At 38.6% G+C, this 15,510-nt stretch overlaps 1 protein-coding gene across 2 annotated transcripts; it reads left to right on the top strand.

Moving 5' to 3' along the window:
• The first annotated feature begins 10,619 nt into the window (after positions 1-10,619).
• On the top strand, positions 10,620-13,926 carry LOC149383999 (DNA ligase (DUF1666)). Of its 2 annotated transcripts, none has more exons than XM_089629464.1 (6): positions 10,620-10,882; positions 10,965-11,338; positions 11,439-11,846; positions 12,235-12,630; positions 13,214-13,419; positions 13,511-13,926. In XM_089629464.1, exons 1-6 carry the CDS (start codon positions 10,737-10,739, stop codon positions 13,760-13,762), a joined length of 1,782 nt encoding a protein of 593 aa, XP_089485590.1. In that variant the 5' UTR covers positions 10,620-10,736; the 3' UTR covers positions 13,763-13,926. The 2 variants fall into 2 exon arrangements, with proteins under 2 accessions (XP_089485590.1, XP_089485589.1); XM_089629463.1 differs by having other exon boundaries at positions 10,959-11,338.
• The last annotated feature ends 1,584 nt before the right edge of the window (positions 13,927-15,510 follow it).

Genomic DNA, 15,510 nt, shown 5'->3' with positions numbered 1-15,510 from the left:
TAACATATAGAAGTTTTGAATTCACTTTTGGGCAGTTTTTCTTTTTTTCTAAGTCACAATTTATCTCTTCATCTACCCATGGTTGATATATATATATATATATATATATATATATATATATATATATATATATATATATATATATCTTCTTCGAAAAACTATTTCAATTTGATCATGGTATAAGATCTCAACTCCATAACTTTGATAGTCATTTTATATTGGTAGCTAGTATGTGTTTTTGTATCATAATTGTTTTATAATCGTTTTAAATTCGTAATTACCTCCACACAGTTTCTGTATTTTTATTTTGAATAGATATACTTTATAACCTTGGATAATGACTTTGTGTGAGTCTTATTTTTTGCTTTGAATGTGTGTGTTGAATGATAAATGTGTTTCATACGCACTTATATTGGCTCATCCAAACTTTTGCGTTGATGTATATAATGGGAGGTGAGTTGAATCTATAAACTCGAATTTTGAAATATGATTCCACACCTTTTGTATATACCAAGGGGAACACAAATGCGATAGCGTAGTATCAAGATCTGGAGCTAAGAGAGAGAAACTGGATCTGAGAAATGAATTGTATTAATTCAATCATGTTCGAGTTACACAAGAGCAGAGCTTATATAGTTAACCAATGAAACAGTAATGAATCTAGTAGTACGCGATGCAGAGTAACTGGAAGGAAAAGCCAATGAAAGGAAGCGTAAGCTACATGCCATCCAGATGACTTAATAGCCCCCCTCAAACTCAAGTCATCTAGGCAAGTGACCTTGAGTTTGGAACGAAGAAGAGGGAACGCAGAGCTTGAGATTGGCTTGGTAAGCACATCTGCAATTTGATCACACGCGGGCACATGTTTCACGGAGATTAGACCCTGAGACATTTTATCCCTGGCAAAGTACAAGTCCATCTCAACGTGCTTGGTGCGAGCATACAATACTGGATTAGCAGAAAGCATAACAGCGCTTGTATTATCACACCAGACATTGGGCACTCGAGTCTGAGGCAAGCCTAGCTCAGACATCAGAGCAGTGAGCCAAGTGACCTCTGAGACCACAGCAGCAATGCCTCTGAATTCAGCCTCAGCAGAAGAACGAGAGAGAGTGTGTTTTTTCTTGGAACTCCAAGCCACCAAGTTGCCACCAACAAACACACAATACCCTGTGGTCGATCGGCGATCATCAGAATTGGCCCCCCATCAGCATCACTGAAGGCTGTGATGTTGTAGTTACTTGCCTTAGTAAGATGAAGACCAAAATCAAGCGTGCCAGCCAAGTAACACAGGATTCTCTTGACTGCAACCCAGTGAGCTTGTAATGGATTGTGCATGAACTGACAGACGCGATTGACTGAGAAAGCGAGCTCGGGACGAGTCACAGTAACATATTGAAGTCCACCCACAATACTCCTATAAAGTTGAGCATCAGTCACTGTGTCACTCCCATAGGCAGTCAATTGAAGTCCACTCGTCATAGGAGTGTTGCTGGATCGAGCAAACTGCATATTAGCCTTGCATAACAACTCCTTGATATATTTAGTTTGACATAACAGCAACCCTGAATCTGTCTTGATCACCTGGACTCCCAAAAAATAATCAAGCTGGCCAAGATCCTTCATAGAGAATAACGAACTGAGCTTGATAATCATGTCCTCAACCTCATCCTTATCAGACCCAGTGACTAAGATGTCATCCACATAAACAGTGACAAACATTTGAGAGTGAAAAGAGATCTTGATGAATAAGGAGTGATCAGTCCTAGAGGCAGTGAATTCTAGAGAAGTGAGAGCACCATTGAGTTTGCCAAACCAAGCACGTGGTGCTTGTTTCAATCCATATAGAGCTTTCTTCAACCGACAAACATGAGTGGGATAGTTAGGATCAGTGAACCCCTTCGGCTGAATCATGTAGACTTCCTCCTCCAAATCACCATTTAAGAATGCATTATTAACATCAAGTTGCCTCACTTGCCATGAGTTGGCAAGAGCCACAGTGAGAATGACTCGAATGGTAGTGGGCTTGGCTACTGGTGAAAACGTCTCATTATAATCAAAACCAGCCGTTTGACTATAGCCTTGAGCCACAAGCCTTGACTTGTGTCTATTGAGAGTACCATCTGTATTCTTTTTTAGCTTGAAAATCCACTTGCAGCCAATAGCCTTCCTATCTGGGGGAAGCTAAGTTAGATACCACGTTTCATTCCTCATGAGAGCAAGATATTCATCATTCATTGAGGATTGCCACTCGGACGACTGGAGTGCCTCGTCCACTGAACTTGGTTCAACTGCAACCGAGTAGACCCAAGGTTTGAACACACCATCTTTAGCCCTTGTAACCATGGTGTGAGTGTTCAATGGTGCTGAGGATGAAACTGGTGGATGACCACCCTTGTCAAAGGGCAAGTCAATGACAATCCTGCCAGTGACCAGTGAAGCATGGACTGGTGTGGCTGAGTCTGCAGTGTTAGAGCATGACAAAGGAGTACAAGACTGCACATAGTGGTCAGGACTCTGACAAGGAACAGGAGGAGGGGAGACCATGGGAATTGCAAGACTAGGATTAGAGGGAGAACATGGTGGGAGAGGAGTGTTTGAGGAAGACTGAGACCAGGTTGAGTATGGAAAAAGAGACTCATTGAAGATACCAGACTTGTCCAAGCATTTATAGCCCTTATGGTCCTGACTAACTCCCAAGTAGACACACAATATGGACCTAAAAGCCAGTTTATGAGCATTGTAAGGTCTGGTATTTGGAAAACAGGCACAGCCAAAGACACGCAGATGATGATAGTTAGGACTTTGTTTGAACAATGACTGATAGGGAGTTTGGTGTCCAAGGACAGAAGTAGGAAGCCTATTGTATAGGTAGACAGCAGTTCTAAAATACTCATCCCAAAACTTAAAAGGCAGTTGAGCTTGAGCAAGAAGAGTAAGACCATTTTCTACAATGTGTCTATGTCGTCTCTCAACTAGGCCATTTTGTTCATGAGAATGAGGACATGGCTTCCTGTGTATAACACCTAAGCTCTCCAAAAACTTTGTGAAAGGTCTAAACTCCCCACCCCAATCAGAATGAACACATTTGATCTTATAAGGAAATTGGAGTTCAACTTGAGCTTTGAAGTTTTGAAAGATTGTGAAGGCATCAGATTTGGTCTTAAGCATATAGATCCATGTGTATCTAGTGAAAGCATCAACAAAGCTTATGTAATACTTAAAACCATTTCTAGATTGCACAGGTGATGGACCCCAAAGATCAGTTACAATCAGCTCAAAAGGATTCAAATAGACAGTCTCAGAGGCAATGTAAGGGAATTTGTGAATTTTACCATGACAGCAAGCTGAACAAATGTCAACAGATGTATTATGTGATGAAAACTGCACATTACACTTAGACATTACACTATGAACAATCCTGGAAGAAGGATGTCCAAGTCTATTGTGCCAAAGAGAAAACACATCAGATTTAGGAATTTTTGCTGAAATAAAGGCTTTACAGTTTGAGATAGGCTTAGTACATGACACTGACTTAGAACCTATAGGTATAGGCTATGAATTTAGTGAGACCTGAGCTTTTTCAAACACGTACAGTCCATCTCTAAGCGTGCTCTCCAAAATAACAGTCCTGGTATTCTGATCCTTGACACAACAATGAGAAGAGTGAAATTCAAAGAACACATCATTGTCTGAACAGAACTTTGACACGCTAAGCAAGTTTTTAGTTATTTCAGGGACATGAAGGAGAGATTTGAGGTCAAGCTTATGAGTGGACATAGGAGACTGAAACTGAGAATGACCAATATGTGCAATATGTAAACCCTTACCATCTCCAACATGCAGTTGCTCCTGGCCATGATACTCTGACTTGATCTCCAAATTCTGAAGATCTGAAGTGACATGATTGGTCGCTCCTGAGTCTGGATACCAGTCTGAGTCAGGTGAGTACCAAGTCTGCTCTTGATGGTACCAGTTCTGATTCTGAACATCGAGTGGAGTCACAATAGCTTGAGCAACATGACCTTGAATTGTGCCAGTTGACTGTGAGAGAGAGCCTCCACCATTGAGTTGAGCTAGACCTATGGATGACTCATCAAACCTGTAAAAGCATCTGAGAGCCATGTGGCCAAGCTTACCACAAACTTGACACTGAGGCTTGTTAGATTGAAAATTCCGAGGAGTAAAGCCACGACCACGTCCTCGGAATGATCCTCGATTTGGACTCGAGCCTCTGAAGTTTTTGAAGGAGTTGTTGTAGTGTTGTTGACCTCCTCCGTGAAACTGCTGCCTTTGACCTTGATAGCCTCCTCTCTTGTCACGAAAGGAGTTCATCGAGGTGTAGTTAGCACTCAACGACGCCGAGTTCTTCTGATGAGGAAGATCAAGCTCTAGGTTCTTCTTTTTGATGCGTGCCTCTTGAGATAACAGTAGAGCCTCTACCTCATCAACTGAGAATTCATCGTGCCTGGTGATTGTCGCCATGATGAAGCTCTCGTACTCATCTGGAAGTCCTTCACAAATTTCTTCAACATGATCTTTGACTGTGAATGAAGTTCCGACGAGTAGAAGTAAATCAACGAGATTCCTGATCTTCAGGAGATAGTCATTCATTGACATATCAAGCTTCTTTGTTTTCGAAAGCTGAGTTTTGAATTGAGAGACCTTTGCCTTTATCTGTTGAGCAAAGTAAGTTTGTAGAGTTTTCCAGATCTGAGCAGAGGTTTCACATCTCACTGTTCGTGAGAGAATGCCTTCAGTCATGGACGCTAGAAGCCATGAGACAAGTAATTGATCTTGCCTCTCCCACATTCGAAACGCAGGATTCACTCTGTCGAGTTCTTCATCTCCAAGCTCCGCATACTTCACCGGAACTGCACCGGTGCCGAGAAGAAAATCTTGCAGATCATGACCTCTGACCGTAGAAAGCCACTACAACAAATACCACATTTACCGACGATTTTTTTCGTCGCTAAAAACCCCGTAATCGTCGCTAAATCTCTTTAGCGACGATTTTAGCGACGATAATAATCGTCGCTAAATATGCGTGCCTAAATATATTTAGCGACGATTTTATCGTCGCTAAATATTTACCGACGATATTAGCGACGATAATGTCGTCCCTAAATGTGGTGACGAGAAGTTTTTTTCCATTTTGAAACAGGGAATTAGCGACGAAAAAGTCGTCGCTAATTCACGCGCGAAAAATTCCCGCGTGAATTAGCGACGACAAAGTCGTCGCTGATACTTTTGTGTAATAATATTTAGCGACGACTTTGTCGTCGCTAATTATTATTTTTTTTTATTTTTATTTTATTTTTTTTTATTTTTTTCGTCGTTAATTATTTATTTTTTATGGTTTTTTGTTTATGAAATTCTAAAATGAAAAATCAAATAAAAACTAAATTATATTATCCAAATCAAGAAATATATAAAAAAATCCGATTACGTACGTTTTCGGTTATCGAGAAATATGTACTATACACAAAATTTCTAATAAAACACTACTCGCGACGTTTGCTTTGTCGTCCCGCCGCTCGTTTTCCTCCTCCTCGACGTGAAACGCTCTTTTGCTGGCGCTGAAGTTCTGCAGGCTGCGGCGTCGGAGTAGACTGACTTGGTCCTCCGGGCGTCGTCTGCTGGCTGGCGTCGGGAGTCCTCTGCTGTCCGCCCGTCGGAGTGTGGACGTCGGGCGTCGGAGTGTGGACGCCGGCCGTCGGAGTCTGCTGGCTGTGGGATGACGGAGCCTGCTGCGAACTCTGCTGAAATTGGGACATGAAGGAGCTAAGGTTGAGGCCGGGCACCTGACTCTGTATTGTCTCGGCGAACGCGGCGATGGTCGATGTCAACACCTCCTGCGAGACATATCCTGGTTGCGACGTCCCAGCCTCCGAACCGTAGACTTCGGCGACTTCAGCCGCCATCCGTGCTCCCTGTGGCACCAAACGTCCGACGCCGGTCAAGTGATCAGTCCGCGAACCCATAATATCGCGGATCGCCTGCTGCTCTAGAACGGAAATATCAACGTCCGCTCCTTGGTGCTCAGCCTCCGCTCGCAACGTGTTGAACCTAGCGACCAATCGATCCTAATATAATTAACTAGTTAGTATATATTAATCGAAAAATAAGAAAAATAAATGTAAACTTACATAACGTGCGGAGGCTTCAGGAGTCAGCCATTCGGACTTGTCGGACTGATGTTGGCGCTTGTAGTTCGCAAACAAGCTCTCGAATGCGCCTGTCTCGACGCTCTTCTGCATGTAAACAAAACTTCAAGTGTTAGATAATTTTAACGATTTGATGTATCATATAAACATAAAACTTACGTTCTTCATGCGGTGGGTCGAGAACCCAATCGTCCCCTGTCGAGTCTTCGTCTTCTTCTTCGCGCGATTCGCCTTATTCTTCGCTTGAATGGCCTGTAATATAAGTAACCGTACACGTAAAGAACAAATCGTTTAATAAAAGGGTAAACACATATTTAACATAAATGATTTGATTACCTTAAATTCATCGCTCGTATATCGTTGTATCAGCGTCTCCCATTCGGTGTCGAGCTTAACGGTCCTCGGTTTCAGCGACCGCGCCACCTGTACGCTGCTCTTGCAGTCGATGTCGAACCATGACCGCAAGGTATGCCTCCAATCGCGAAGACGAGTCTTCGCGTCTCGAATGATTGCCGCATCGACAATCGCCTTCTTCTTCCCGGTTGCATCACCATCGACTCGAATGTCGTACTTGTCTCGAATCGCTGCTCGGATCTCGGCCTCCTTCGCCGGCCCCACGTTCGCATTCGTCCACCTTGGGACCGTAGGCGAGATCTTGTCTCGGACGACCAACCCGAGCGTGTTCGCGAACGTCGCGAGATCCTGATCCATCTCGCGCTCTGGCTGCAAGAACGACTGAAACTCCTCGTTATAAACGACGACTTCCTTCACCCCGGGGCGCCGTGCACGCTCAGATCGAATCCCGACCGTCGGCCCACGCACGGTCGGTTCAATATGCTCGTCTTCTTCTTCGACGCCATCACGTACGGGCGCCGACTGGCAATAATTCGGGAGACGGGCTAAGAAGTCATCCCCGTCTCCGCTGCCTCCAGCTCCTGTAGCCGCAGCCATCTGAAATTCAAAACAAAATACGATCCTACCGAAATTTCGGCAGAACCTCCCCTATAAACTTAACAACCCGGCATCAACCTTTAACTTTAAAACCTGCATAGAAACATCCTAAAACTAACAATAAATCCAACCTCAGTGGTTCGATCATTTTTAAATCTATAAACAACTAATTAATTTCACATTTTTAGTCATTTCCAACAAAAATTAAATCCAATTTCAATTTCAATCCATAACCAATTAATTAATTTCACATAAACTACCTAATTTTCGTTAAACTAATTCATTAATTTAAGTTTGTTACCTTTAGAGAATCGGTTAGTAATTACCTTTAAACTAATTCGTTAAACTACCTTTAATTCATTAATTCATACATAAACTACACAAACTTAAACAATTTTAAATTTTCTAATCGTAATTAACAAAATTACATTTCCTAATTTATTAATCTCTAATCTACTATACTTATATACATAATTAATCTCTAATCCTCATTTACAATTTTAAATTATCAAACATCCTAAATTATATCGTAATTAAATCCTAAATACTAAATTATATACTAAATTATATCCTAAATACTTATATCCTAAAGAATTATATATAATTATAACTAATTATGTAAATACTTATATCCTATATAATTATAACTAATTATATAAATACTTATATCTATATACTAAATTATGTAATTATATAAAATATAACTTATATATATATAAATATTTATAACACCCAAATAAGCATAATATCACAATTTTTAAAACCTAATCTGTTAATTAACAATTTATAACTAATTAATTCATTACCATTTATAACTAATATATAAATAAAGTTATATATATATATATATATAAATATTTATAACTAATTCATACAATTTCATTTTTTATAACTAATTTAATTTAAATAATTTAAATTACCTAATATAAATAACTATATACTAATTAATAACTAACTATATAACATAAATAACTATATATAACAATTTGTATATATAAAGTTATAAAAAAAAAAAAAAAAAAAAAAAAAAACTTACCGTACGTGGACGGGCGACGACGGTGGACGAGGACGAGGAAGACGAGGACGGTGGACGAGGACGAGGACGGCGTTGGTGGTGGAGCGGTGACGGCGTCGGCGGCGGAGCGGCGGCGGAGCTGCAGACAGGAGAGAGATAGTGAGGAGAGAGAGAGATGTGAGGAGAGAGAGAGAGAAGTGAGGAGAGAGAGACTTACCGGGGAGGCACACGGCGTCGACTGCGTCGGGGCGGCACACGACGGAGGAAGCGCACGGCGGAGGAGGAGAAACCAGAGAGAGATTTTAGGGTTTGGGAGCGAATGAGGGGTCTGGGTCGCGACCTGGTATTTAAAGACATTTAGCGACGATTTAATCGTCGCTAAATGTCTTTAAATTTCGTAGCTAAATCAACTTAAATTTTCAGTTCATAAACCAGGCATTTAGCGATGATTTCCGCGTCGCTAATAGATTTTTTTATACATTTAGCGACGATAAAATCGTCGCTAAATCGTTTCATTTAAATTATTTTGGGGGGATTTTTCCCTCTTTGAATTTCGTTAAATTTCGAAATTAATTCCAAACTATTAGCGACGATTTAATCGTCGCTAATTGTTTCCCGCGAACTTAGCGACGAATATACACATGTAGCGACGATAAATTCGTCGCTAATTATCTTTGCCGCCAAACTTTAGAAGTTTTGGCACCAAATAATTAGCGACGGAATTATCGTCGCTAAAAGGTTGATTAGCGACGATTTAGTCGTCGATAATACTTCCGTCGCTAAATGTCATATTTCTAGTAGTGAGCACTTGTTTCCTCCAAACCAAAAAATTGTTGATGTCGAGCTTCATTCCGATCGAATTGTTGAAAACAATCGGATTCGTTCTTGCAGCTGAAGATCCAGTTGTATCCTCCACTGAAGTCGTCGATGCAGTCGCCATGATCAATCTTCAAATTTTCCGTCGCCGGATATGTAGCTCTGATACCATATCAAGATCTGGAGCTAAGAGAGAGAAACTGGATCTGAGAAATGAATTGTATTAATTCAATCATGTTCGAGTTACACAAGAGCAGAGCTTATATAGTTAACCTATGAAACAATAATGAATCTAGTACTACGCGATGCAGAGTAACTGGAAGGAAAAGCCAATGAAAGGAAGCGTAAGCTACACGTCATCCAGATGACTTAATACGTAGTGTCTGTCGATTATTGTGCCTCAGTACACTATACGTATACCTCGTGAGTTTCCAATTAATTGACTGACTGCTTTCGGGAAAATTCATTGGGTCGGGTAAAAACCATAATTAAGAAAGACATGCATAACGGAGTCAACGTGTCATAGGTATCGAAATGACAGAGTGAGATATATACTTGTATGCCAATCGAGGCATCAAAGATGCCCGTAGATAAAATAGAAGAGTATGGATAAAAATAAAAAAATAAAAACTAGGCTTAACAAGTCGATCCGCGACATAACCATCATAAAATCTTCACATTTGTTGATGAATTAGGCTCCATAACTCAATAGACAACACACTACCAATTAAACATATACTCTAAGAAGTGTGGTGTGGGTCACACTTGTGTTATGTAGGCTCACACGTACCCTTCTTATTAAAAAAATATGGCGACTTAACTAGCTATGCTTCTTTTTAAAAAGATTACTCCTTAGTCGACCTTGGTCCTGACGTGTATTTAGAGAGTGCGTAACCTTTGGTGATGTGATGGTCTCTTCTTTTTATTATTTCTGCTTTTAACTCCTGTTTAATACTGAGGATAAGAGTAAGACACGACTCTTTTTCAGATACTGGCTACCGTTTATTTCTGGAGAGCTCAAATTATAAATACACACATATATAGTAGTAGTACACATTGATTTATTGCACTTTTAAGGCAAATGATTCCTCTTCATTTGCTTTTGTATTAAAATGTTGGCACATGCGAGGGAATTAACAAATTCATTAGATCCAAGATTTGACAATATTATACTTCTTTGTGAATCTATTGAGAACAGAAATTCGAAATCCATAAGATTATGCTAATTTTAATCTGGTTTAGATATATTCGTAACGTATTAGATTAACAAATCATAAGTTCTTTATATTGTTAGGATTTTATACAACACAAATATAGCATCAAAAGGTTTTAAATTCCCTATGTTATTCACAAGCAACGTAAAATAAAATAATTTGAATAATAATGATAAAGTTCCGCTTGGATGTATATTAAAAAAGGAAAAGTGAGACTTGTTTGAAAATCCTGTTTCATGCAATAGCTTATCACTTTAAAAATTCAATCCATAACCGAAATGACTTATTTACCCTTAGTATAATGAACTAGAATCGAAATGTTAGTTTTTAGCTCCAAAAATGTTGAATGGTTGAAGGGCATGATGGATATTTCGGAAAACAAGGAGAATAATTTTGACCAAAAAATGAAAAGAAGAAAGAGAGAGATTTGATGAAAGCGACAAGGATACGATAGAGAACACGTTTTCTCACGTAGGACTTCCACTTTGGCTTTGGCTTTGTTGTGCACTTCACTAAGAAACTCAATTTCAATAATCAGCAAAGGAAAAAGAAAAGAGCACTCAATAAAAAAAAATGCCATGTTCGAAAGAAGAAGCTCTCCGTAGCCTGTTCTACAATCTCTCAACCTCTCTCAAACTCCTCTTCATATTTCTCTCTCTCTCCTTCTTTTTCCTCTCCAAATTCATCCACCTCGCTGGAACCAATCCCATATTTCCAAGGTATATATATATTTATATATTACATTACATATAATATATCATCAATCTTATTATATATCACCAATTGCTCTCTTAGTTTCAGAAGCCAGAATGGTAACGAGTATGACGTGTCGTCAGAAGAAGAAGAAGAAGAAACTGAAGAAGAAGAAGAGAGCGGGTGTGACGTGGCAGACATTATTCGCAGCAGCGAAGCTCTATTGTTCGAGACCCCACGAGAGAGCCTTGTTGTTGTTAAAGATGATGACGATTACGATCAAAACTGCATGGCAGAGCTTTTGTCCATGCATGACACGGACAGCCAATCCGAGTCAGACCAATCCGACCACGACGCTGATAATAATAATAATAACTTCAACAAAAGCAGCAATATCTCTGACTCGCTTCGCAGTTGCGTCACAATAGACTTGAGAAGCCACGGCAATCATTTCCCAGCCACTCACAAAATCATATGTCACGGTACTTTCTTTCTTCTACTTCACATGTTGTACTTGTGCTTGGTTTGTGATGATGATGATGACGATGTAAATATATATTTTTTTATTTTTATTAATTTCAGATGATGATGATGGTTATGATGAGATCATAAATAATAATGGAAGTATAAAAAAAGTGTGCTCTTCTGGGGATGATGATGAGAGGTTTCTCAGCTACGCGCCGACCCAGTTGGAGTCAAGGCGGGAATTATTAGTGAGCGATAAAGAGAAAGAGATCGTTAGCCATTATCATGAAGAGGATGACGTGTACGGAGATTCCTGCACCGTTGGATCGACTTCGAAGAGCTCGTCCGATTGGAGAAGCTCGATCAATTACAGGGATAATAATTCCGGGACTGATCAAGATCCTAATTTCTCTTCCTCGTCGAGAAGAAGCTGTCCCAAGTGGGAATCTTACACGGTTTTCCACAAGTATGACGAGGAAATGAAGTTGCTCGACAGAATTAGTGCCCAAAAGCTTAGCGAAACAGGTTATCTCTACTTTACTTTATTATTATTACTTGTTCCTACTTTAATCAAAGTATATACCATAGTGTATCTGCTTTTGCTTTTTCTTTTCTCTCTATTTTATTATTGTCATCAGTCATCACTACTACGTACTATTTGTTTTCCTTCCCTTTTCAGAAAGGCTAACTATAACGATATAACAACGATATTAGTGCTTTAATAATGCCCTAGCTATATTCAAAATATAGTGTATCAGAAATGTCCCACATCGATAGATTGAGTACTGGAACAATAGGTTTTTACAGTGTCCTCCAAGTTTCTTAGTGCGAGTTAAGCCACAACATAGTGCAACTTTATTTGTGTACATCTTTTTTTTTTCTTGCAAGTAAAAGAAAGCCATTTTAATTTCAGAATCACTAAGGTCAATCAAAGTGTCTCCGAGATCGGTTTCGGAGAGAATTGTGCGCACGTTTGCAACGTCGAAGAGAACACAATCGCGGAAGCAAGACATTAATTCTGTCCGGCGAAACCCTTATCACCAACTAGAGGTTGCTTATGTGGCTCAGATCTGCTTGACTTGGGAAGCACTCAATTGGAACTACAAAAAATTCCAACAGAAGAGATCGGAGTCACATCCCGATTTCGATCCCGGCTGCCCCGCCCGAATTGCTCAGCAATTTCAACAATTTCAAGTTCTTCTGCAACGATATATTGAGAACGAACCCTATGAACAAGGTCGGAGACCCGAGATTTATGCAAGGATGAGGCTTTTGGCTCCAAAGTTACTTCAAATTCCTGAATATCGAGGTACATATATAATACGTTACTAAAACCCATTATATAGGGGGAAATTTCACAAAATTTCTTGTTGGAAAATGGTAAGTCTGGATATTTCACTTTTTCAAACCTTTCATAAATATATATTTGTCATAACTTAAAATCTTAATTAATTAAATGAAACTCTAAGAGAGAAAAAAAGTTAAATGAAACTATATAAATACTAAAATAAATAAGTAAAATAAAACTCCAAGCAGTAAAGAAAATATTTGAAAAAGAGATATTATGAAATATAAAAAATAAATTATATATTTGAGAGATAAAGTTTGTAAAAGAATGTAATGAAGTTAATTCATTTTTTCATCGAGAAATCACTATCCTGATATAACTTATAAAGTTTGGTAAAAACAAATTACATCACTTTGGCTTTAATGTCGTTTTACTAGCGACGTTTAAGGTTGCGATAATGTGCGTGTAATTTGTTCAATTGAAATGTAAAGAAGTTGCACCCATATAATATGTATTAAGTGGAAAGAATAACATGTAAAAGTTATCCAATCACCTCGAAATGAATATTTTTTAAATATAAGGTATTATTATTTGATATTGCAAGAGTTGGAAGATGAGGAAGGTGTGGGATCAAGAATTTCTTCGCCGGCGTTTCTGATATTAATGGAGGACTGTATTCATACATTCATGAATTTTCTAAAAGCCGATAAGGAAAGGACATCCAAACTCATCGCATCTTTTTTCCAACGAAAGAGAAGCGGTTCGGTTGATCCAACGCTTCTTCATCTTATGCAGAAAGTCAATCAAAAAGTAAGTCAAACTAGTATATACCTATACTGTGTGTTTTTTAATATTATATATTGGTGGTTCTGATTGGTATATATGTCATACGTACGTGCAGAAGAAGATGAAGCTTAAAGAGTTCCGGAGAGGAGGAAAATGTTTGAGGAGAAGGAAATTGAAAGTGAATGAAGGAATGGAAATAGTGATGGGATTGATAGATCTAAAAGTTGTTTCAAGGGTTTTGAGGATGAAAGATTTGAATGAACAACAAATGCGTTGGTGTGACGAGAAGATGAGCAAAGTCAAGATATTGGATGGCAAACTCAAAAGAGATTCCTTACCGCTCTTCTTCCCACAAAACAATCTTTGATTCTTTGGCAATAGTAATAAATAAAATAACCGCATAAATGTAAATCATACACTCTTTTTTCTACAAATTATGTTGAATAGTTTTTGGGGCCCACAAACTACGTACATGTATTTTAGTGATATGGGAATCCAAATAATATAGAGAAGTAAAGGTTGTTATTGGTTGTTGTGTAATGTGTGATTCATGAATAGACCCAAAGACAAAAGCAAAGAATAGATCAGGACTACACCAACAATATTGCTTTTCAGTAGTGGAGTGTTAAGACGGCACGTGGTCTACTGAAGGAATATTCTACTAACTTTAAATATAATACTTTATTTTTAAAAGAGAACATTATTAGAATAAATCAGCATTTTTTTCCCCTTAAATAATAAGTCGATGTTGTACTTGGACGTAATAATTGAATGAGAATTTTGTCTTGATATACCACACTATAAGTTCTTTTCTTTCATTTAGGTAAATTAGTGATTACTACATCAATATTTTGTAGAAATAACTCATGTTTAGATTTGAGTCCCAAATTCGACTCTTACTTGGAAAACAATTTAAAAAGTATAAAGAACAAAAATAATACACATATTTATATTGATTCAGTGAGAGCTACTTCCTTTTTTCACTAGAGATTTCACTATATATAACACAAATTGGAAGTCGTGTTTAAACATCTCTCGCACTAAAATTATTTAATACACCCCCCGCTAAATATCTTTACATTTTAATCGTTGTGAGGTCTTCATAGTCTTACCAATATATTAGGCTCAATTTGCAGTGGGATCCTCGTCTAAGGAGTTAAACTGAACTTGTGCACAACTTCGGTTTACAATACGTACGCTACGATATCCCTTGGTGAGAAAGACTTCCTAATACTACTCGTGAATCTCAACCCAAGCTCCCCTTAAATTTGAGTTCCCCTCACTTGCGCTCTCAAATACTCTCCAAAGTATTTGGTAACCTTCGATGTCAACGCTCGTGAATACTCAATCACAAAACTCAACAACACTCCAACACTTTATGAGACAGGAATATCGTCAAGAGAGTCACACTACACACATCACACAAATAGTTTCTCAGACTGTCGATCTTGCACGCTAAGAACCCTAATTGTGTGAATGAATACGTCGAGAGACCACTAAGGGTAAAACCTTTTATTTTAGATTGGTCAACACCTTTGGAAGTCGAAATAGAGTTTCCTTACCCATTCACGCGGAAAGAAAATATATGTAGAATTTCTTCCGCATATCATTCTAGCGGAACACGAAACTTTCTAGAAATACAAATTATGCGCATAGCGGTCAAGATGTCTCAACATACCCTGTAGCATATTGCAAGATATTTTTCCGAGACAAACTTACCATAAAAAAAAGCCAATAACACATATAACAACAATGTTGAAAATGAACTTGATTGATGTTATGCACTTCATGACCTAAGAGACTAATCACACGATGCATAGCCTAAGAGAATCATCATAACCTTGGGAAATTTTCAGTCAACCCTGTAGGCCTTAAATAAATCAAGCTTCAGCTCTGCCATTTTCCTTATGCATAGTTTGTATACTCTCAAAACCCTTGAAAATATTTTTGTGGATATTCTCTATCGACAAATGTACTTTAGGATTTGGAGATCAAAAACACCCTCATAGCTTTAGCTTTGAGGCAATTGGTGAGGCAACGGGATACAACTTTGTAATTGACATAAAAGGCTGGTTGTCTATAGTCCTTAACCATCATCGGCTCATTACCCTTTTG

Source organism: Urtica dioica, chromosome 10, assembly GCF_054948205.1.
Source record: "Urtica dioica subsp. dioica isolate 48M chromosome 10, U.dioica_male_clone48M_v1_H2, whole genome shotgun sequence".
Lineage (NCBI taxonomy): Eukaryota > Viridiplantae > Streptophyta > Magnoliopsida > Rosales > Urticaceae > Urtica > Urtica dioica.
This window is presented reverse-complemented; position numbering and strand designations above follow the sequence as displayed.

Excerpts from the sequence above, each read along its gene's own strand:
- LOC149383999 (XM_089629463.1), top strand. The coding sequence starts at position 10,737 with ATGCCATGTTCGAAAGAAGAAGCTCTCCGTAGCCTGTTCTACAATCTC. Across the intron at positions 10,883-10,958 it reads ACCAATCCCATATTTCCAAG|TTTCAGAAGCCAGAATGGTA; the intron begins GTATATATATAT and ends TTGCTCTCTTAG. Across the intron at positions 11,339-11,438 it reads TCACAAAATCATATGTCACG|ATGATGATGATGGTTATGAT; the intron begins GTACTTTCTTTC and ends TATTAATTTCAG.